The sequence below is a fragment of the Zophobas morio genome, unplaced genomic scaffold, assembly GCF_036711695.1.
Source record: "Zophobas morio isolate AGI-343-1 ecotype UQ-CSIRO unplaced genomic scaffold, CSIRO_AGI_Zmor_V1 ptg000030l, whole genome shotgun sequence".
Classification (NCBI taxonomy): Eukaryota; Metazoa; Arthropoda; class Insecta; order Coleoptera; family Tenebrionidae; genus Zophobas; species Zophobas morio.
The window spans coordinates 6251183-6273509 of NW_026972135.1; the positions used below are offsets into that span (position 1 = coordinate 6251183).

General features: G+C 30.4%; 6 protein-coding genes across 6 annotated transcripts; all 6 read right to left on the bottom strand.

Annotated features, from left to right (window-relative positions):
* Nucleotides 1-1839: 1839 nt before the first annotated feature.
* LOC135138831 (uncharacterized) lies at nt 1840-2838 on the bottom strand. The gene is made up of 4 exons (XM_064068854.1): nt 2755-2838; nt 2463-2706; nt 2273-2406; nt 1840-2220 (listed from the first exon to the last, which is right to left on the bottom strand). Exons 1-4 carry the CDS (start codon nt 2813-2815, stop codon nt 1925-1927), a joined length of 735 nt encoding a protein of 244 aa, XP_063924924.1. The 5' UTR covers nt 2816-2838; the 3' UTR covers nt 1840-1924.
* A 136-nt stretch (nt 2839-2974) lies between these two features.
* Nucleotides 2975-3990, bottom strand: LOC135138365 (uncharacterized). The gene is made up of 4 exons (XM_064068330.1): nt 3880-3990; nt 3583-3829; nt 3388-3527; nt 2975-3339 (listed from the first exon to the last, which is right to left on the bottom strand). Exons 1-4 carry the CDS (start codon nt 3938-3940, stop codon nt 3044-3046), a joined length of 744 nt encoding a protein of 247 aa, XP_063924400.1. The 5' UTR covers nt 3941-3990; the 3' UTR covers nt 2975-3043.
* Nucleotides 3991-10923: 6933 nt separating this feature from the next.
* Nucleotides 10924-11956, bottom strand: LOC135138904 (uncharacterized). Its single transcript, XM_064068932.1, has 4 exons — nt 11887-11956; nt 11584-11833; nt 11386-11525; nt 10924-11333 (listed from the first exon to the last, which is right to left on the bottom strand). Exons 1-4 carry the CDS (start codon nt 11945-11947, stop codon nt 11038-11040), a joined length of 747 nt encoding a protein of 248 aa, XP_063925002.1. The 5' UTR covers nt 11948-11956; the 3' UTR covers nt 10924-11037.
* A 5137-nt stretch (nt 11957-17093) lies between these two features.
* On the bottom strand, nt 17094-18175 carry LOC135138967 (uncharacterized). The gene is made up of 4 exons (XM_064069018.1): nt 18055-18175; nt 17764-18007; nt 17575-17714; nt 17094-17523 (listed from the first exon to the last, which is right to left on the bottom strand). Exons 1-4 carry the CDS (start codon nt 18113-18115, stop codon nt 17234-17236), a joined length of 735 nt encoding a protein of 244 aa, XP_063925088.1. The 5' UTR covers nt 18116-18175; the 3' UTR covers nt 17094-17233.
* Nucleotides 18176-18288: 113 nt separating this feature from the next.
* Nucleotides 18289-19352, bottom strand: LOC135137948 (uncharacterized). Its single transcript, XM_064067730.1, has 4 exons — nt 19180-19352; nt 18886-19126; nt 18698-18837; nt 18289-18644 (listed from the first exon to the last, which is right to left on the bottom strand). Exons 1-4 carry the CDS (start codon nt 19238-19240, stop codon nt 18352-18354), a joined length of 735 nt encoding a protein of 244 aa, XP_063923800.1. The 5' UTR covers nt 19241-19352; the 3' UTR covers nt 18289-18351.
* Nucleotides 19353-21227: 1875 nt separating this feature from the next.
* LOC135138830 (uncharacterized) lies at nt 21228-22285 on the bottom strand. Its single transcript, XM_064068853.1, has 4 exons — nt 22174-22285; nt 21883-22126; nt 21694-21833; nt 21228-21642 (listed from the first exon to the last, which is right to left on the bottom strand). The coding sequence occupies exons 1-4, from the start codon at nt 22232-22234 to the stop codon at nt 21350-21352; spliced, it is 738 nt and encodes a 245-aa protein (XP_063924923.1). The 5' UTR covers nt 22235-22285; the 3' UTR covers nt 21228-21349.
* Nucleotides 22286-22327: the final 42 nt, after the last annotated feature.

Genomic DNA, 22327 nt, shown 5'->3' on the forward strand with positions numbered 1-22327 from the left:
GCTCTTCCCCCCTAAAAAAATCGATGACGTCACCCTAAAATTTGGTGAATAAATCCTATCTAAAATGTGAAAAATATGATGAGTCTGTACTTGTGATTTATCACTCCGTTCATATTTTTTCGATTTGCATATATAGGGTGACTGAAAAAAATTATTGAATGCGTCAATTGATTTTATTGATTTAATCAGGATTTACAGAACCGAATGCTTTGAAATCTTGGAGATGTTTTAAAGTTATTATAAGCATGGTAATTTTTTTATCAAAATGTATTTGCTCATCCCCCCTAAAAAATTGATGACGTCACCCCAAAAGATTGCTGAATAAATCCTATCTAAAATGTACAAAATATGATGAGTCTGTACTTGTGGTTTATCATTCCATTCATATTTTTGGATTTGTATATACAGGCTGACTCAAAAAAATTAATGAATGCGTGAATTTATTTGATCGATTTAATCAGGAATTACAAAACCGAATGCTTTGAAATCTTTGAGATATTTTAAAGTTATTATAAGCATGGTAAGCTTTTGTTCAAAATGTATTTGTTCATCCCTTCTAAAAAAATTGGTGACGTCACCCTTAAATTTTGCTAAATAAATCCTATCTAAAATGCAGAAAATATGATGAGTTTGTACTTGTGATTTATCATTCCATTCATATTTTTTAGATTTTCTTAAAGGGTGGCTCAAAAAAATTAATGAAGTCAATTTATTTTATTGATCAAATTAAAGGCAACACTTATTATTAGTATTACATTGGACCAACCCAATTTGGTAGACACAAAATTTTTTAAAGTTAAAACTCGGTTGAAACATAGCTGACTAGGTTCCGCGAATGTGGTATAGACATGTTTTAAATCAACCAATTGTGAATTCCACCGTCAAAAATTAAAATAAAATCCAATGTTTTATATAATAAGCGGAAGTCGACGCAATAAAACCGATTGTCGTTTTGTTTACAGTTTCTTTGTTTGACTCTCACGTATGCTGTTACGCCTGTCATCTTAAATGAAGAATGTTTATCCATACACGATTTTCAGTTGTCTCTGATATGTATACGTGAGTAAATTGTTTCGTTATTTAATTGATTATTACAAATCAATATTCAAAACGACCCAATTCATTTTCCCGAAAATTTGAGAATATAATAATTTTATTCTTAGTATTACACTACATCTATCCCAACTGATATACGTGTCCTTGCAAAAATGTTGATGACGTCATCGCAATTTTTTTTTAAATTCCCACTACAAAAATGTAATGAGAAAAAAACACAATAGGCATGCAGTCGTCAAGTTTCCGACAGCGAGGGAAGTACTGTCTAAACTCTTTAGACCAATTTTTTCATTTTATATTTTTTAGATTTTTAAATTTTGCGTTTTTTTAAATTCTCCGACATTTCGACTTTTCGACATTTTAAAATTTTGATTATTCGATTTCAGTTACTCGATTTTTCTTTTCGCATTTCGATCTATTGGTTTTCAATTCGTGGATTTTAAAAATTTATTATTTTTCAATTTTTCAGTTTTTCGTTAACATGTTTTTTTTATTTTTCGGTACTGGAATAATCGATATTCAAATGTTTCAATTTTTCGATTGTTCAATTTCTCGATATTTCGATTATTCATTCGTAAAGCGGGGACTGTGGGAGTGTTATTTACGTCAGCAGTTTTTGCCTCGACCTTCGACCAAATTTTTTTCTTTACTTTATTAATGATATCGGAGTTAGAAAAGTTCTAACAGATTTTTTGGATTATGCATGAGGTCAGTGTTTATATTATAACCGGTTCAAAGTTGTTTATTAGTTATCAGTATGTTAAAAAAAATAAAAAAATTAGATATTTCTTAGTAGTTTATTTCGCATTTTACAGACATTGTACATAAACAGAAATAATTTCAACCTTATTTCTTCAAAAAAATAAATCTAAACTCCGTCGAACAATTCTTTGATCTCCACTTTCTGCAACAAACCATCAAACAAACCGCCAAAATACGGCTCAAAAAACACTTGAAGATGCTTAAATCGCGCAAAAATCTCCACCCCTTTTTCGTTTATAGCAGCATTGAGTTCATAATTGAGACGCTTATTGGGAGCCAACCGCTTAAATTCTAGCTTAAAATTTTCAGCATTCATGTCAAAATCAGTATCGACCACTTTAAAGTAGCGACCTTCATTTTCGTATTCTTGCAACTTAAAAACCAAATTAAACGTAGGTTTTACTAAAAAATATCCCTGTTTTAATACTGCGTGACTTAGAAAACGTTAACTCACCTAACAATCCTTCAAAAGTGGTTGCAATATTTACAGGGAGAACAAAAACCGCGCCCTCCGCTTCATAGTCAGTTCGGAAAACAATTTCGGGGAAAGACACGTTTAAGACTAGGGTGTTGGTTTTAAAATCCATTCTACGGTTGAGAGTGATAATTTGTCAAATATAATAGTCAATAGTGACTAAATATACCTAGCTTTTGTGAGGTTAGGTTTTGTAAGACCAAACAATCTATAGTTACTAAATTTCTGTCTTAAGCCGTCGGTGCTGTTTCCAAATTCTGCAACGACATCTGGTGTTACTTCTGCTTCCTGCAGACTCGGTAAACCATATTCCGGGAATGGTTTATCTAGTTGGTTAAGAGCGTCATGAATGACTTTTCCCAAGCAGTCGTCAAAATTTGATGCTCTTTTGTCACATTTTTGGAAAGTGGGAGCTTAGAAAACAATATTGTAGAGGACTTAAATTTGTTTGATATACTCACGAAGCTTGATCGAGCTGCAAACCGTCACCAAAATGACGAGATTAAAACTTAGACTTTTCATTGTATGTCTTCAGATCAACTGGCTCACTTTTGATTGTATCGCGCTTTTTAAATACTAATATTTGAACAAAATAAGAAAATTATGGCTTTTGAAGAACCTGGTTTTGACAAGGTCGTGACTTTCAAAGTGCGCTAGTGTTAGTTTATAAAAAAAAAAAAATAAACGTGGTATTATTTATTCACATTTTTACACAAATATAACGAGATTAGTATACAGTCAAAGTAGTACCTAAAACCCATCAAAAAGTTCAGCGACCGATACTTTGCTCAAAAAGCTGTCTAACAAAAAGGCAAAGTATGGTGTAAATGAACTTTCCAAGAACTTGTAAAGAGTAAAAATTTCGGCCCCTTTTTCGGTCATTGCGGCGTTAAACTCTTCATTGAGGTGTTTATTTTCAAACAACTGTTTGAAGTTCCATCTCAAACCCTGCGTTCGTCCGTCCGCCGTAGCATCGAGTACTCTAAGATAGGTAGTACCTTTGTAGTACGGTTCCAGTTTAAAAATGTACGTTAAGGTCGGGTTTACTAAAAACTGTTAGTTATTTTCGTTACTTTGGTTTAACAAGTGCTCACCCATTAGTACTTCTACGGGTGTCATAGCATTGAGAGGCAACATGACGATAGTACCTGCACACTCGTAGTTAGCTTGGAACAATATATCCCGATAAGTTAAACTCACGGTCAAAGTATACGTATTATTTTCGTAGTCCAGTCTGTAAAAAAAGTACCGAGTACTGAGTAATACAGCGAGTAAAAAACTGCCTCTACCTAGCTACAGTTTTCTCAGGTCTAGAAAGCCCCAAAAACGAAAGATTACTGAATTTTTGTTTCAGCCCCGACAAACTCCGATTCCCGAATTCCATCACGTCTTGGGGTCTGAACTGAACATGGTACAAACTCTGCAAATCGTGTGACGTAATAGCTGAGTCTAATTTTCTGACAGCTTCATGGATAGCACTCCCTAAGCACTGGTTGAAATCGATTTTTTTCATATTGCATTTTTTAAAACCGGAAGCTTGAATTAAATTGGTTACAATTTGTGAACAGAAAAGTTAATATACTTACGAAGATCAATGCAAGTACCAAAGGGTACTAAAATCACCACAAGAACCACAAAGTAATTCATTTTCTAGCAAACGCGGTACTACCGAATGAGGTTCTTTGTGGTGCTGAATATATATATTTAAGTTTAGTAATGCGGAAAAATCTGTACAGGTCCGAATCAGGTTTGGCAAGGTCAATACTGACCCGCGTATTGTAAAAGGTCTTATCATATTATCAAAATGGATGAGTTTAAATGTGTGTTAATAGGTAGAATGGCTCAATTAGGGTGGCTAGACACATGAATAGTCGTTTGTTTGTTTTAATTAATTAAACAATAAATGTTGGTCTACTTTAGAAGTTCATTTTAATGAGTTTAACAATTTGCATTATGCAAACTACGAAATCACTATAATCCAGTTTTGGCTTTGTGTCAAAAAAGTTGGTGATATTGCTTACCATAAATGTCAATGGAAAAATTTTGCATATGAACAGGTTTATTGTTTTATTGTTAAGATCAATCAAATACAAATGTAGATATAACTATGTAAAATCTTACGTCAATTATTAACGATTCAAGCAAATTTTTGGGTTAGCAATTCTGAGTTATTGGCAGCAATGTATGTCAATTTTCAGTTGTCAATTTTGACAGAAGCGCCCGAAAGCCAATGAGAAGATGTCACCGAGTTGTCAGGTACGCCATCATAAAATTTTAAATATGTTGCCAACCTGACGAAAAAATCACAAATATTAATAGTCACAGTACTTGAAGTAGTACTTTACTTGGAAGTATTGTAAATAATTGAAGTAGGGACTCATATATTTCGGTATTTGGTACTTACAACTTTGATTACTTTTTAAATTAAATATACAAAGAATTCGTACTTAATTTTGCCAAGTACTTGGATGAGTACTTCATATAAATTTCATATTTCAAGCTATTTAAAAGTACTGAAAGTAAATATTTCGTGTACTCACACCTACTAGCTTTTACATCTCAAAATACAGAAAGTACGTACTTTGGATAATTGTAAGTAGTGTCGATATTATAAAAAAATAGAACTATTAAATAGCGCAGCTGCTGAGTTCTTGATATAGTACTTAACTTGGAGTACTCTTATATTTTAGTACTTCGTATTTGGTGCGTAAAATGTACTGGAAAAAATTGAACAAAGGATATAATCAAAGCTATTCAGTACCTGAAGTACTCATGTTTGGTACTTACTATTGATTTTACTTTTAAATTGTTATTTCCTACTTAATTTTTCCAAGTATTTTAACAGTGCTTCAAATATTTTTTCTGTCTCAAGGTATTCAAGTACTGAAAAGAAATAATTCATGTACTCATACCCATTAGTTTCCGCATCTCAAAATACAGAAAGTACCTGCTTTCAACTTTGTAATACATCTTTGCTGCGTAAAATGTACTTGGAAAAAATTGAAAAACAGTGGGTACAACTAGAGCTATTCAGTACTTGAAGTAGTACGTCGCTTGAAGTATGCATGTGTTTTGGTACTTACTACTGGCACTATTTTTAAAATGTACTTGAATTTCGTAGTTGATTCAACCAAGTACTTTAAAAGTGTGTCAAATAATTCTTCTGCCTGAAGATATTTAAAGTACTGGAAGGAAATATTGCATGTACTCATACCCATTCCCATTAGTCTAGTACTTTCTTGGAGTACACTATTATTTCAGTACTTTGTACTTGCTGCTTAAAATGTACTTCGACACAATTGAAAAACAGCGGGTATAACCAGAGGTGTTCAGTACTTACTTGAACTAGTACGTCGTTTGAAGTACTCATATATTTCAGTACCTGGATTAATTTAAAATGTACTTGGATTTCATACCTAATTTTGCCAAATACTTTAATTTGAGTGTTCGAATAATTTTTATATCTCAAGGTACTGAAAGTACTCAAAAGTAAATATTTCATTCCACTAGTTTTCATATCACAAAATACAGAAATTATGTACTTTCAGTATTTCTAAGCAGGTACTGTCTATGTTATAAAATGTTAGAACTGTGAAGTAATCACAGCTGTCGAGTGCTTAAAGTAGTACTTTACTTGGAGCTCGTATTTCACTTCTTCGTTTTAGCTGCGAAAAATATACTCCGAAAAAATTTAAAAACAGTGTATATAAAAGCACAGCTATTCGTATTCGAAGTAGTACGTCGCTTGAAGTACTCATATATTCCGATAAATGGTACTTTCTACTTGGATTTTTTTAACATACTTGTATTGGATTTGGTACTTGATTTTGCCAAGTACTTTAATAAGTGTTTGAAATAATTTTGATATCTCAAGGTAGGTATTTAAAGTATATGTACCTACTCATACCCAATAGTTTTCACATCTCAAATTATAGAAATTACGTACTGTCTACATTATCAAAAAAATAGAACTGTGAGGTAATTGCAGCTGCTGAGTGCTTAAAGTAGTACTTCGTTTGAAGTACTCGTATATTTCGCTACTTGGTACTTACTTCTTGGACTATTTTCAAAACGTACTTGGATATCATACTTAATTTTAACAAGTACTTTAATGAGTATTTCAAATAATTTTTATATTTCAAGGTACTTAGTATACTGAAAATAAGTACTTCATGTATTCATACTCACTAGTTTTAATATCAAAATGCGAAAAATACGTACCTTCAATATTTATAAGTACTGTCTACATTATAAAAAAAATAGAACCATGTGGTAGGTCTTGTGTTTGTAGTAGTACTGTACCTGTAGTATGCTTATATTTCAGTACTTCGTATTTGTTACGTAAAATGTACTTAGAAAATTATTCAGTACTTGAACTAGTACATTTCTTGAAGTACTCATACATTTTCTTTATTTGGTACTTACCACTAGGATTATTTTTAAGGTACTTCATTATGGCAAGTACTTCAATAAATGTTCCAATTAATTTTTATGTCTCAAGGTACTTAAAGTACTGAAAGTAAATATTTTGTGTACTCATGCCCACTACACTTCGTAGCTCAAATTACAGAAAGTACGTATTTTCAATTTTTGTAAGTTGTATTGTCTATGGAATAAAAATATAGAACTATGAGGTAGTCACAGCTGTTGAGTCCTTGATGTAGTACTTTACTTGGAGTACCCTTATATTTCAGTACTTCGTATTTGCTCTGTAAAATGTACTTGGAAAAAATTGAAAAACAGTGGGTGCAATCACACCTATTCAATCCTAGAAGTACTATGTTGCTTGAAGTACTCATATATTTATTTCGGTACTTGGTACTTACTACTTGGATTTCGTGTTTGGTTTCTCTAAATACTTTAATGAGTGTTTCAAGTAATTTTTTTATGTCAAAGTACTTAAAGTACAGAAAGTAAATATTTTAATGTATTTATACCTACTAATTTTCACATCTCATGAATGTTTCAAATATTTTTATTATATATCAAGGTATTAAAGTACTGAAATAAATATTTGTCGAAATTATGGAAACAATAACTATGGGGTAGTTACAGGTGCTAGACGCTTAAAGTAGTACTTTACTTGTATACTGTTATATACCAGAACGATTCAGCACTTGAAGTAGTACCTCGCTTAAAGTACTCATATATTCCAGCACTTGGTACTTAATGCTTGAATTTTTTTTCCATGGACATACTTGGATTTCGTACTTGATTATTTTAATGAGTTATTCAAGTACTATATTAAAAAAATGTAGAACTGTGATGTAGTCACAGCTGCTGAGTACTTCGTATCTGCCGCGTAAAATGTACTTGGAAAAAATTGAAAAACACTGGGTACATTCAGAGCTACCAGAAGTAGTACGTCACTTGAAGTAATTATATATTTCGGTACTTGGTACTTACTACCTTGCCAAGAACATTAATGATTATTTCAATACATTTTTTTATATCTTAAGGTATTTAAAATATTCAGTACTTGAAATAGTAGGTACGTCATTTGAGTACTCATATATTTTGGTATTTGGTACTTACTACTTGGATATATTTTTAAATGCACTTGTATTTCGTACTTGATTTTGACAAGTACTGAAAGTAAATATTTCATGTATTCATACCCGCCAGTTTTCACATCTCAAAAAACGGAAATACCTACTTTGACCATTTGTAAGTACTGTCTATATTATACAAAAAAATAGAACAATAACGTAGTCCCCGCTGATGACTGTCTAAAGTAGTACTTTACTTGCAGTACTCTTATACTTCAGTACTTAGTATTTTCTGAGTAAAATGTACTCGGAAAAAACAATAGGTACAACCAGAGCTATTCAGTACTTGAAGCAGTACGTCGTTTGAAGTAGTCATATATTTCGGTATTTGCTAGATGCTACTTGGACTTTTTTTAAGTGCACTTGTATTTCGTAATTGATTTCTGTCAAGTACTCTAATAGGTGTTTCAAACAACTTGTGTATTTCAAGGTACTCAAAGTAATGGAAATAAGTATTGCATGTTATTACTATTTGTAAGTACTAATTATATTATAAAAAAATAGAACTATAAGGTAAACAGAGCTGCTGAGTAGTTCAAGTAGTACTTTCCTTGGAGTACTCTCACACTTCAGTACTTCGTATCAGCTGCCTCAAATGTACTTGGGAAAAATTGTAAAAGAATGGGTGCAGTCAGAGCGATTCAGCACTTCAAATATATGGTCCGTCGCTTGAGGTACTCATATATTTCGGTACGTGATAGTTACTATTTGGATTATTTTTAAAATATACTTGGATTTCCTACTTGATTTTGCCAAGTACTTGAATGAGTGTTTCAACTACTGAAAAAAAATCATGTGCTAGTACCCATAATACAGAAGGTACGTAGTCTCAATATATTAAGTTCAGTGCTTAAAGTACTATTTTATTTGGATTGTACACATTTAAGTTATATATTTTAGTACTTCACTTCGTATTTGTAAAATATACTTGGAAACAATTGAAAAACAATGGGTACTAACAGAAATTTTCAGTACTTGAAGTAGAACGTTGCTTGAAGTACTCATATATTTCGGTACTTGGTACTAACTACTTGGATGTGTTTTAAATGTATTTGTATTTCGTACTTGATTTTGGCAGGTACTTTAATGAGTGTTTCAAATAATATCTATGTTTCAAGGTACTTAAAGTACTAAAAACAAATATTAGATGTATTCATGCACACTAGTTTTCACATCTTAAAATACAGAAAGTATGTCCTCTCCATATTTGTAAGTACTGTCTCTATTATAAAAAAACTATTGGCTGAGTTCTTGAGGTAGTACTTTACTTGAAGCAGGTACTTTTATATTTCTGTATTTTGTATTTTCTTCATAAAACGTACTTAAACAAAAATTGAAAACCACTGAGTTCCATCAGAGCTATTGAGTACTTGAAGTAGTTGCCTGAAGTGCCCATACATTTCCGTACTTGGTACTTACTACTTGGATGTATTTTTAAATGTACTTTATTTTCACAAGTACTAGAACTATTGGGTAGTCACAGTTGCTAAGTGCTTGAGGTAGTACTTCACTAGTAGTAAATATTCTTATATTTTAGTACTTCGTAATTGCTGCGTAAAATGTGTTTAGGTTCAATCAGAAATATTCAACTTGAAGTGCTCATATATTTCGGTACGTGGTATTTACTACTTGGATTATTTTTAAAATGAACTTGGAATGTATACTTGATTTTGTCAAGTTCTTTCATGAGTATCTCAAATAATTTTTATATCTCATGATATTTAAAAGTACCGAAAGCAAATATTGTATATAGTACGTATTTTAAATATTTGTAAGTACTGTCTGTATTATAAAAAAAAATAAAACAATGAAGTAGTCATAACTCCTGAGTGCTTGAAGTAGTATTTTGTTCTGAGTACTCTTTTATTTTAGTACTCGGTACGGCTCACAATATACTTGGGAAAAATTGGAAAATAGTAGGTTTTCAGACTTATTCAATACTTGAAGTAGAAGGTTACGTAAAGTACTCATATATTATAGTAAAGTTTGTCTCGCAGTACTTAAAGTACTGAAAGTAGATATTCCAAGTACTCACAATCAGTACTTTCATTAATACTTCTAAATGTTGTCCAAACTATTATTTTAGACGGTATTTTTTTGTAAGAGCGCTTTATTTAATGTCAGTTTAGAAGTCATTAGAAATGTTACATTATACAGGGTGAGTCACTAAGGGCGCGGTCTTCGATATCTCACTAATTATGAAAAATTGAAAAAAACTTTAGAATTATTTTTAAGGTTTATTATAATAGTGCTCTGCTTCTAAGGCGTAACACACAACTTCATTTTTTAATGAAACACACTGTATTTTTAGGTATTTTGATTGATCTCATCTCATTTTACTTTTGAAATTCCGATGCGACGTTACCATGTTATTCCAATTTCTTCGAAATTTTTGGCAATGGGCAACGGGGTTATTTTTAAAGTCCGTCTTATAATATTTTGTGAAAGGATCTAGAGAAACTAAATCAAATTTTAATATACAGAGTGTTTATAAAAAATCTAAAATATTACAATTTTGAAATGGTTTTCAAATGGAACATCCTTATTCTACTTTTTGTCCTCATTCTTCTAATATATCCAAGTGTCTCTTAAGAAAATAAAAAATCCCGGTAACTATCAACTTTAAATATAAAAAATACCTAGCAAAAAAGAAAGAGAAAAAAATAGAATAAAATGCATTAATAAAATATAGGGTGTTTTATTTAAATAACTTGAAATATCGATATTTAAAAATTGTGAAGTTTTAGATTTTTTATAAACACTCTTTGTATTAAAATTTGATAATTCCACAACATATCCTTCCAAAAAATATCGTAAGATAGATTTTAAAAATAACCCAATTTTTTGGGGACCCTTCCAATGCTAAACAATTTCAAGAAAATTGGAATAACGTGACGACGTCGCAGATAATTGCAAAAATAAATTAAAAAATATAAAAATATATAGAGTATTTCTTAAAAAAAACTGAGTTGTAAATTATGCCTTAAAAACATATAAAATAATTATTAAATGCATTATTTATTTTAAACTGGTGCGAAATTTTCGGTGAATAGGGTTTCAATTAAAAAAAAAGGCAAAGTGTCAATTCTACAACTAAAATATAACATGTCATTATTTATTCTGCATTTTTACATATAACGTCAGAAGGTACAGATATAAAAGCAGAAAAAAGTACGCTTAAAATGTCAAAAACATCTAAATCCCATCAAATAGCTCAGAGAGTGGTACTTTCGCCAATAAATTGTCTAACATCAAGCCAAAGTATGGAGCAAACGTGACTTCCAGGTATTTGTAAGTAGCAAAAACTTCCTGCCCATGTTCAGTCAGTTCCGAATTAAACTCCTCATTGAGACGTTTGTTTCGGAACAATTGTTTGAAGTTCCACCTCATACCATGCACTTGAACGTCTATTCCAGTATCAATTACTTTGAGATAAGTAGTATCTTTCTGGTACGGTTTCAGTTTAAAAGTGTAGGTTAAGGTCGGGTTCTCTAAATATTGAGGTTTAAAAATTAACTTCGAAAGTTTTCACAAAAAGCTCACCTAAGGTGACTTCCACAGGTGTTACAACGTTAGTAGGCAACACAGTGATGCTACCTTCAGCTGCGTACTCTGTTGGGAACAAAAGTTCAGGATAAGTTACAGCTAAAGTCAGAGTATAAATTTTATGGTCATAATCTAACCTAAAAAAATAAAACAAAAACCGGAATATTAGGTTATGTAACGATAAAGCTGCAGTACCTCGCTGTAGTGGCCTCAGGTTTGGAAAGCCCTACAATCCTAAACTTGCTAAACTTTTGCCTCAAAACTGACTGACTATGATTCCCAATATTCATCACATCTATATCAGGTCTTAACTGAACATCGTATAAGCTTTCCAAACCGTGTGATTTAATTGGTTTGTCCAGTTGTATAATAGCATCGTGGATAGCATCACCCAAGCACTCGTTGAAATTAGTTCTTCGCAAGTCGCATTTTTTAAAATTAGAAGCTTCAATTAAAACGGGTTGTAATTATGAAAACTTTGAAAAATTAAATATTTACGTAGTTTAAGACTGGCGGCAAAAGTTGCCAATGTCACTACAAAGACTACGAAAGAAGTCATTTTCTTCACTGTAGTATGCACTGAGTTCCGCTCCTTTGTGCTGCTGAATATATTTATTTTCCGTGGCAAGAAAAAATTGTGTACAGGTTTGGCAAGGTCAACACTGACCAGTCCAACGTAAACAGTATTATCATATTATCAAAAAACGGTTTGTTACGTAAAGTTTGTGAAAAAGTTGGTCAATTTAGATGTATTATTAGACAAAGTATGGCCATTAGAGCGGCTAGACATTTGAATTATCATTCTTGGGTGTCTTAATTACCAAAATTGTTGGATTAATTTGACCAGTCTGAAAATAAGCATAAGTTTATGAATTTTCATATTAGAATTAATATGCATGAAAGAATGAAATTAGTCTAGTCTTTTTGTAATGTCAATGGCAAAATTTTGCAAAATTTAAGTTTAATCTCCCAATTATTCTTTTATTTTTTGAAAACGATATTAACTAAAAGTAGATATTTAAGATATTCAATTGCATTTTTATTCAGCAGACTTCAAATTGCGTCCAATTTTTAATGAATGCAGTGTTAATTTTAGAAATTTGAAGGTCAACTTAACAGAAATTTTGGAAACACTAATCCCTTTTCAGTTGAACGCAAACAAGGGAAACAATTTTTTACAAAATAAAACAATGTAATGTAATGGAGAAAATATAATAATATGAGAACATATGAATTTCGATTTTTCAGTTTTCCGTTTCCTCAATTTTTCAAGTTTTTAATTTTTGATTTTTCATTTTTCCGACTTTTTAGTTTTCATTTTTTCGATTTTATATTATAACTTTTCGTTTTTTGATTTCCTTTATTTTTTCAATGTTTCTTTCGATTTTATAATTTTTCGTTTATTCAATTTTTCAAATTTTCAGTTTTTGATTATTCAGTTTCTCGATTTTCCGATTTTTAAATTTTTCAATTTTGTAATTTTTGGATTTTTCAGTTATCCAATTTTCCGATTTTTTTATTTTCAATATTTCGATTTTACAATATTTCTTTTTTTGATTTTGTACTTTTTCGATTTTTAAATTTCTCAAATTTTAATCTTCTTCTTTAATTTTTCAAGTTTTTGATTTGCAATTTTTAGCTTTCATTTTGACTTTTAAGAAGTTTCATTTTTGATTTTTAAATTATATATACAATTTTGCAGTTTTTCTATTTTTTCAGAAGAAAAGCTGAAAAATCGAAGAACTGAAAAATCTAAAAATTGAAAATACTACAAATTGCTAAGGTAGAAAATCGAAAAATTGTAAATCAATAAACTGAAGAAACGAAAAATTTCGAATTGAAAAATTAAAATATCTAAAAATTGAAGAAGAGAAAAATTCAAAAGAGGAAAAAAATTAAAAAAATTGAAATATTTTAAATCCGTAACTGGAAAAATTGTAACTTGAACAATTCTAAGATCAAAATATTGGAAAAACAACTACAAAAAATCAAAAATGATGAAACTGAAAAATCGAAAACCTGAAAAATATATTTTAATTTTAAAGTTTGAAAAATCACGAAACTGAGAAATTAAAAAGTTGATAAAACGAAAAATTAAAATATCTCAAAATTAAAAACGAAAAATTGGAAAGTTGAAAAATTACAAATTGAACATTGCAAATGAAAGATAGAAAAGTTCGTGAGTTACAACACTGAAAAAGTTAAAATTAAAGACTAGGAAAATAACGAGTCAAAAATATGTAAAATGTAAAAATTCCAAATCGAAAAAGTGAATAATCGAGAAAGTGAAGTTCGAAAAAATATAAAAAAAAAAAATCGAAAAAATGAAAAATTAAAAAACCGAAAAATCGGCATCTTAATGAAACGTCGAAAAATTGAAGAAACGAATACTTTCGAAATTTAAAAATCGAAATTTGTATCGAAGAAACGAAAAATTGAAAAATTCAAACGACGAAAAAAGAAAAACTGAAAAATTCAAAATTAAAAACACCAAGGATCTAAAAACTGTAAATCAAAAAGTTGAAGAAACAAAAAAACCAAAAATAAAAAAAAACAAAAATCTAAATTTCTGAAAATCGAGAAACGATATAGGCAAAAAAGTAAAAATTGAAATATTGAAAAAATAAAAGTTAAGAACCTAAAAAATCCGAAAGTTGTGAAACGAAGAATTGAAATTTGCAATATCCAAAAATTGAAAAAATTTAAATATCTAAAAATTAAAAAGCGAAAAATTAAACTTTGGCAAATTGAGAAACAAAGCTATCGGAATATTGACAAAAATTAAAATTCAAAATATGTAAACTGAAAAATCCAAAAATTGAAAATCGAAAAGTTGAAAAGTTGAAATATCGTAAACCCGAATAAGAAAATTAAAAAGAAAAATTGAAAAATATGAAAATGAAAACTCTATAAACTGTAAGAACTAAAAGTTGGAAATTAAAATTTTGAAAAAACGAAAAAAGGACAAATCAAAAAATGAGATACTAAAAAATCGAAAAAACGAAAAATCAAAAATATCTAAAAATTGAGAAATCGAAAAATTAAAAACCCGGAATAGGGTAAAACGAAAAAGCGAGAACCTGAAAAATCCAAAAGTTGAAATTCGAAAAATTGAAAGTTGAAATGTCCAAGAATTGAAAAAACGAAAAATTCAATCAATGAAACATAAAGAGATTTAAAAATAAAAAATTAAAAATCGAAAAATTGACAAATCAAGAAATTGAAAAGCTTAAATCTGTAAAAAGTGAAAATATGAAAATTTTAAAAAATTTAAAGTTCTAAAGATGAAACAAGAAAATTGAAAAATATGAGATTGAAGATTTCAAAAACTGTAAGATTAAAAAATTAACAAATCAAAAATTCAAGTAACGAAAAAAGGAAAAAATGAGAAACTGAAAAATCGAAAAAGTGAAAAAACGAAAAATAAAAATACGTAAAAATTGAGAAATCAAGAAACTTAAAGCGAAGTAGGGAAAGAACATAAAATTAAAAACGCGAAAAATCAAAAATTTAGAACCTGAAAAACCAAAAGTTGAACTATTCAAAAAAATTGAAAAAATTAATGAATGGGAAAATTGGAAGAAGAAAAACGATTCAGATCGCAAAATTGGAAAACCCAAAAATTGCAACATAGAAAAATAGAAAAATTAAAAATAGAAAAATGACCAATTTTGAAAACTCAAACGTCCAAAAGATGGAAAATCGAAGAACTGAAAAATTTGACAATGAAAACTCGAAGGGTGACATATAAAAATTAAACAGAAGAAACAAAATTTAAAAAATGGAAAAATTTTATTAAAAATTGAAAATAAGAGAAATTTTAATTAGAAAAGCTGCAAAATCTAAAAATTGAAACATTCGAAAGTTGAAAAAAGAAAATCTGAAAATTGTAAAATTAAAAACTTGAAAAACTGAAGAATCTAAAAACTGTAAATCAAAAAGTTGAAGAAACAAAAAAAACGAAAAATAACAAAACAAAAAAGTCAATGTATCTGAAAATCAAGGAACTTAAAAATTGATATAGGGAAAGAACGAAAAATTGAAAAATCGAAAAAATAAAACACAAGAACATAAAAAAATCTGAAAATTGTGAAACGAAAAATTGAAATTTGTAGTATCAAAAAAAGGGAAAAATCCAAAAATTATAAAATCGAACCCGAAAGATCCAAAAGTTGTAATTCGAAAAATTCGAAAGTCGAAATATCCAAAAAGTGAAAAAACGAAAAACTCAATCAATGAAAAACCAAAAAATTAAAAAATGAAAAATTGAAAAATTTTAAAATTCAAATGTGAAACAGGAAAATTGGAAAATATGTGACTGAAATCATGAAAAACGGTAAGATTTAAAAATTACAATTCAAAAAATTCAAGTAACGAAAAAAAGAAAGAAAATGAGAAACTGAAAAACGAAAAATAAAAATATCTAAAAATTGAGAAATCGTTGAACTTAAAGCTCGAAGTAGGAAAAAAACAAAAAATTGAAAAATCGAAAAATCAAAAATTGAGAACATCAAAAACCAAAATTTGTAAATTGAAAACTCGAAAGTTGAAATATTCAAAAGTTAAAAACACGAAAAATTGAAAAATTAAAAATCGGAAAATGACAAATTTTGAAAACTGAAACATCCAAAAGATGAAAAATCGAAGAACTGAAGAATTTGACAATGAAAACTCAAAGAACCACATATAAAAAAATTGAGAAATTACAGATCGAAAAACTGAAAAAATCGAAAAATTTAATTAAAAATTCAAAATTGGAGAAATCTTAATTAGAAAAATTGAAAATATAAAAATTAAAAAATTCAAAAGCTGAAAAAATTAAAAATTGAAAAATTTACATAAAAAATTAGTCTTTAAAAATTACGTATTTAGTAAGAATGACAACTAAGTATATAAGATGAGGTTATTGATAATGAAGCTAGTAGTGAAAAAAAATTCCAATTATTTTGCTCCATTGAAGCTTAATTAACTAGTTTATTAAATCAAATTTCATTTTCTTTTAAAACAAATGCATACTTTGACCTGTGAGCTCTGATGCTGGTTATCAGTACGTGCTTAATATTCGAACTTTTATTGACGACACTGGAAATCATGTTGTTTCAGCTCTACTTTTTTTGAAGAAGTTGTATTTTATATGTAAAAATTGAACAATAGCGATAGATACAGTTATAGTTATGACGCATAAATATCAACAGTTATTCAAAAATCAAACATAAATTTAGATAAAAATATTTTTTTCTACATGGTGATGCAAAAACTTGAAAACCAATACAACAAAATGGTGGATGCGCCGGGCCAATCACATGGAACTACCTATAACCTGCACGGTTATATACAGGCTTTTGATAAAGTAATGCACAAAATTCATAAAAAAGGCAACAATTGTTTTTGAAAAAAATACAAAAACACCGCAGTGCTTCGGAATCTAATTGCTACGTTTCCTGATCCAGATAATGCACAAAATTTTGATCCCAGGATTTGGTTAGGGGATAATTAATTTGATGGAAGGTGGATTGGAAGACATCGACCAATGGAATGGCCACCTAGGTCTTCGGATCTAACACTCCCGATAATTTAGACGACTTGAATATTGAAAATTAGTCGTTTAGGTTGACTTAATTGGAGAAAAATTAAAGAAAAAGCATATTTTCCTACATTAAAATAAATTTTTATTCATGAGCGAAATATAGACATATCCTTAAAAATAATTATAAATGTGGTTATAATACATGTATCAAAATTTTCAGTATCAAATTTTTTAACATCATATAGGTATGCGTATTAAAATACATTTACCTTGACTAACCCATAAAAAACATGTAGAACTAGACACAGATTTAAACAGTTACGCTTTGAAAAGCTCCGCAACTGGTACTTTTTCCAAAAAACCACTAAAAATAGTACCAAACAGAGGTGCATAAACCTGTTCCAGGGGCTTACATGCTGTAAATATTTCAGCCCCCTTTTCAGTCATCGCTGAATTAAATTCACGATTCAAACGTTCATTAGAAAAAAGCTTAAAATCAAACGCAAGGCCTCGTGCTTGAAGATCAATTCCAGTACCAACCACTCGAAAATAGGTACCACCTTTTTCGTACTCTTGTAAATCAAACTTTAAGGTAAATACAGGCTCAACTAAAATTAACAATTCAGAGAAAAAAATTCCAGTACATGCACAAGACTCACTTAGAATTGCCTCAAGCGGTGTTACAACGTTTAAAGGTAGAAGAACCAAAGTACCTTCAGCTTTCCATTGAGAGTACCACTTGATTTCAGAATACGTGGCCTCTATTGTTAAAGTACTGGTCACCGGACCAAAGTCCATTCTGCATTAAAAATATGTAAAAAATTGTTGCTCAAATTTAAAAGTGGTACCTTGCTGTTACATTTTGTGGGTTTGACAAACCAATAAACCTCAAATTGCTATATTTTTGTTTTAAACCGTAAGTACTATTTCCGAATTCGAAATACAGATCGGGTGGATAGACAACATCGTACAAACTCGGTAAACCATGGGATTTTAGTGGTTTTTCTAACGATATAATAGCACCGTGGATAGCTTTGCTTAAACACTGGTTGAAATCAGTTCGTCTTCTGTCACATTTTTGGAAACTAGAAGCTGCACAATTTATTAAATTGGTGTTAATTTTTAGAGAAGTTACTTACGAAGTTGCAGACAACTGGAAATGGTTGCTAAGGCGACTACACAAAGTGTTAAACTGTTCATTCTTGACGCAGTTTAGTAAATTAATGTTCAGTAGTTGAATGTTCAAGCATTTATAAAGAAGACAGAACCACTTATAAGAACATAATTTTTAAAATAGCATAAACTTCTCATTAAATAAGTTGTTATGTAAATACTTTGTTATGTTATCTAGGCGAACACAAATAAAACTAATATAGGGAGTTGCTTTTTATTTTTAGACTACAAAGAAAGCAGCTTTAAAAATGTGAAATAAACATCTAACCATCGAAAAGCTCAGCAACGGGAACTTTTTTCAGAAAATCGTTCAATATTGTCCCAAACCGCGGAGCAAAAATCGCTAAAAAGTGCTTAAAATGAGCAAAAAGCGGACGCCATTTTGCACTCATGGCAGAATTAAATTCTTCGTTCAGAATTTCATTGGAGAATAGTTGTTTGAAGCCGAATTTAATGGCCTCTAGTTGCATGTCTACTTTGGAATCGATTACCCTAAAGTAAGTAGTACTTTTGTCGTACTCCTCCAGTTCAAAACTAAATGTAAACGTTGGATCAACTAAAAGACGGCATTTAGAACAGTCATATTATGAACTTGTCCAGATTACCTACCCAAAGTGTATTCAACAGGTGTTATGACGTTTACAGGTAGAAGAACAATAGTACCTTGAGCCTCAACTTCACTTTCTAGCGTAACTTGAGAGTAAGTCGCTTCGATTGTCAAAGTACTAGTCAAAGGACCGAAATCTAATCTGTGCAAGAAAATAAATAAAAGGTAAAAACCTCAGTGAAAATAATACCTAGCTTTTATATTCTCCGGTTTCGACAGACCGATAAACCTAAATTGATCATATTTCTGTAGCAACCCGTAGGTACGGTTTCCGAATACATTGACAACGTCTGGAAATTCGACGTCGAACAAACTTGGTAAACCATGCGATGGCAAAGGTTTGTCTAAAATCCTAAGGGCGCCATAAATAGCTTCACTCAAGCACTGGTTAAAGTCGGTTCTCTTTCTGTCACATTTTTTGAAACTGGAAGCTTAATATTTGTTCACAAAAAGCAAAATTCGTTTTTTTTTCGGAACTACTTACGAAGTTTGAGGCAGCTGCCAAAAGCCACTAGGGTTAATAAACAAAGCACGAAACTGTTCATCTTCCGTCTTGGAATCAATTAAATTTTGAACTTCGGTGGTTTAAATATATATGAAGACATTAAAAAAAGAATGGGTCAACAGTTTCAAACCTGTTTGAAGCAAGGTTATCCGGCGAGCATTAGGGATTTTTCAAGAAACTGGTGTTTGGCATAACTGCTTATTTTAATAAGCTATCATTACATAGAAATGAGAAAATATTATTTTTAACCTAACCTAGCTGTTCTTGAATTAAGATAGGTCAAGGCGAAGAGGTCACCTTCACGTCACGGGATTGGCGCCTTTCAGCGGGGCGGTTGCTCGGGCGCTATCTGGGGTACTCCAACCGGAGGAACGGATCTTTAGACATGCTTTATTTTAGGATTCACCAAGTCGAAGACATTTGTTTGTAGATTACGACGTCTATCTGGAAGTTAATTTTCAGGTTCATTTTCGTATAATTACTAAGAGTATATATATATAAACTAATTGATTTTCAAGTCGAATATGACCGAAAGTTTGCTCCAAGACCTCTATATTTTTCGAATTAGTATATTGAAATATACAGGGTGGGTCACTAAGCGCACGGTCCTTGATATCTCATTGGTTATTATTAGAAATAGAATAAAGACAAATATGAAAGTTGTACGTTTCTTTGAGGACTACACACTAAATAATTTTTAGTAGTTTTTGTAAATGAAACACCCTCTAAATTTTTAGATATTCTCATTAACACTTCCTATACTTTTGAGTCACAAATTATTTTTGAAATTCCGATGCGACGTTGCCACGTTAATCCAATTTTTTGGAAATTTTTAGTTAATGGAGAGGTTCGTACAAAAAATGGCACAAGGTTATTTTTAAAATCTATGTTGCAATATTTTGTTGAACAGTAAACAAAGGTACACTTTTTATTGTCGTACCAATTGAATCAAATTTTAATATACAATGTGTTATTATTATACTGTATATTATTATTGTATCTTACTCAGTAAAAAATCCTAGCAGGGATCAATTTTAAATATGGAAAATGTTTAACAGAAAAAATAGAAAAGGAAAAATACGTAGAACAGGCTTCAGTTATAAAATAGAGAATTTAAAAAAAACTGGAGTATCGGTATTTGAAACTTGTATTTATTTAAAACGCAATAGTCAAAAATAATTTTATAAATAAACTCCCAAAGAACCGTACAACGATTTCTAATAATTAGTGAGATATCGAGTAACGCGCATTTAATGACCCACTCTGTATAACCCAGAATTTGTTGTGCACTTTTAGACATTTTCAAAAGCTTAAATACTCCCCCTCATGAAAATTTTGAGTTTCCCAGAATTTCTGGTGGATTTCTAGAGGCTATTTTCAAAAATTCAATTTTTCAAATACTTCCCCGACGTGAAAATTTCGATCTTTCCTAGACCACTTTCGAAAATTATCAAATGAAATTTGTTTGTAGATTTCAACCTCCAGAAATTATTTTGGGGTATATTTCTTCGAAAACTTTAACAAATATGTACCTGTTTTGTAACACTTAACAATAGTACATAAGAGCGTTTTGGTAACACGCTTATATCTAGTGATGTTAGATCACACTACCTATAATAAAAGAGTTTAAGAGAATGGAGTGAAAATTTTAATAAGAATGACGTATCCTCTAAGAAATTGAATTAAATTATCAGAAAAAACAGAGGCTCCAAAGCAATTCCAAAATTGTTTTAAATAATTGACAAAAAAAATCCCCGGTACCCGAGAGTCTCCCGAATTAAAGAAAAACACTGCGGTACTCAAGACTTTTTCAAATTAGTAAAAATTAAACACTAAAAGCTCATAAAAAATTTTCAAGTTCATCCAGCAACAAAACCCCAGATTTTTGTAAATTTATCTGAAATTGTGATGATTTCTATGTGATGAAGGGAGTCTTACGGGATATCAAATCGCAATTGATATGCGTCTAATATAAAAATGTATTTAGCTTATCAAATTGATGTTTATTCAGTTTCAAAAATAGTAAAGAAAACATTGTACATGGAATAAAATACTTATATATGTATAAAAGAAGTGAAGATAAAGAAAAAAACGATACGCATCATTAAGCCAAAAGAATTACAAATGAAACTTTAGACAAAATACAAAATTAACCCTCAAACAGCTCAGCAACTGGTACTTTTTCCAAAAAGCCATTGAACATAGTACCAAAGAAAGGTGAATAAATCTGTGCCATGTGCTGAACCAGTGCAAATATTTCAGCCCACTTTTCGGTCATCGCGGAATTAAATTCACGATTTAAACGTTCACTAGGGAAGGGTTTTTTAAAATCAAATATAAGACCTCGTGTTTGTATCTCAATTCCAGTACCAACCACTCTAAAATAGGTACCACCTGTTTCGTGCTTTTGCAAATCAAATTTCAACGTAAATATTGGTTCAACTAAAACTTAATAGTTTAGAAAACAATTTCGACTTTTTGTACAAAACACACCAAAAATTACCTCAACCGGTGTCACAACGTTTAAAGGCAGAAGAACCACAGTACCTTCAGCTTTCCATTCAGCTGACCACTTGAATTTAGAATACGTGGCCTCTATTGTTAAAATATGGGTTACCGCGCCAAAGTCCATTCTGCATTACAAACGTGTAAAAAATTGTTGCTCAAATTTAAAAGTGGTACCTTGCAGCTACATCCCGTGGGTTGGACAAACCAGTAAATCTCAGATTCTTAAATTGTTGTTTTAAGCCGTAAGTACTATTTCCAAGTTCGACAAACAAATCGGGTGGAAACACAACATCGTACAAACTCGGTAAATCATGGGATTTTAGTGGTTTTTCTAACGATATAATAGCACCGTGGATAGCTTTGCTTAAACACTGGTTGAAATCAGTTCGTCTTCTGTCACATTTTTGGAAACTAGAAGCTGCACAATTCGTTAAATTGGTGTCAATTTTTAGAGAAGTTACTTACGAAGTTTCAGACAACTGGAAATGGTTGCTAAGGCGACTACACAAAGTGCTAAAATGTTCATTCTTTACGCAGTTCAGTACATGAATGTTCAGTAGTTGAATGTTCAAGCATTTATAAAGAAGACAGAACCAGCTTAATGGAATATAACTTGAAA

Excerpts from the sequence above, each read along its gene's own strand:
- LOC135138831 (XM_064068854.1), bottom strand. The coding sequence starts at position 2,815 with ATGAAAAGTCTAAGTTTTAATCTCGTCATTTTGGTGACGGTTTGCAGC. Across the intron at positions 2,707-2,754 it reads TTGCAGCTCGATCAAGCTTC|CTCCCACTTTCCAAAAATGT; the intron begins GTGAGTATATCA and ends TTGTTTTCTAAG. Across the intron at positions 2,407-2,462 it reads CCTAACCTCACAAAAGCTAG|AATGGATTTTAAAACCAACA; the intron begins GTATATTTAGTC and ends TCTCAACCGTAG.
- LOC135138830 (XM_064068853.1), bottom strand. The coding sequence starts at position 22,234 with ATGAACATTTTAGCACTTTGTGTAGTCGCCTTAGCAACCATTTCCAGT. Across the intron at positions 22,127-22,173 it reads TTCCAGTTGTCTGAAACTTC|CTTCTAGTTTCCAAAAATGT; the intron begins GTAAGTAACTTC and ends CGAATTGTGCAG. Across the intron at positions 21,643-21,693 it reads ACCGGTTGAGGTAATTTTTG|TTGAACCAATATTTACGTTG; the intron begins GTGTGTTTTGTA and ends ATTAAGTTTTAG.
- LOC135138904 (XM_064068932.1), bottom strand. The coding sequence starts at position 11,947 with ATGACTTCTTTCGTAGTCTTTGTAGTGACATTGGCAACTTTTGCCGCC. Across the intron at positions 11,526-11,583 it reads CCTGAGGCCACTACAGCGAG|GTTAGATTATGACCATAAAA; the intron begins GTACTGCAGCTT and ends TTATTTTTTTAG. Across the intron at positions 11,334-11,385 it reads ACCTGTGGAAGTCACCTTAG|AGAACCCGACCTTAACCTAC; the intron begins GTGAGCTTTTTG and ends CTCAATATTTAG.
- LOC135138365 (XM_064068330.1), bottom strand. The coding sequence starts at position 3,940 with ATGAATTACTTTGTGGTTCTTGTGGTGATTTTAGTACCCTTTGGTACT. Across the intron at positions 3,528-3,582 it reads CCTGAGAAAACTGTAGCTAG|ACTGGACTACGAAAATAATA; the intron begins GTAGAGGCAGTT and ends CTTTTTTTACAG. Across the intron at positions 3,340-3,387 it reads ACCCGTAGAAGTACTAATGG|TAAACCCGACCTTAACGTAC; the intron begins GTGAGCACTTGT and ends AACAGTTTTTAG.
- LOC135138967 (XM_064069018.1), bottom strand. The coding sequence starts at position 18,115 with ATGAACAGTTTAACACTTTGTGTAGTCGCCTTAGCAACCATTTCCAGT. Across the intron at positions 18,008-18,054 it reads TTCCAGTTGTCTGCAACTTC|CTTCTAGTTTCCAAAAATGT; the intron begins GTAAGTAACTTC and ends TAAATTGTGCAG. Across the intron at positions 17,524-17,574 it reads ACCGCTTGAGGCAATTCTAA|TTGAGCCTGTATTTACCTTA; the intron begins GTGAGTCTTGTG and ends TGTTAATTTTAG.
- LOC135137948 (XM_064067730.1), bottom strand. The coding sequence starts at position 19,240 with ATGAACAGTTTCGTGCTTTGTTTATTAACCCTAGTGGCTTTTGGCAGC. Across the intron at positions 19,127-19,179 it reads TGGCAGCTGCCTCAAACTTC|CTTCCAGTTTCAAAAAATGT; the intron begins GTAAGTAGTTCC and ends ACAAATATTAAG. Across the intron at positions 18,645-18,697 it reads ACCTGTTGAATACACTTTGG|TTGATCCAACGTTTACATTT; the intron begins GTAGGTAATCTG and ends GCCGTCTTTTAG.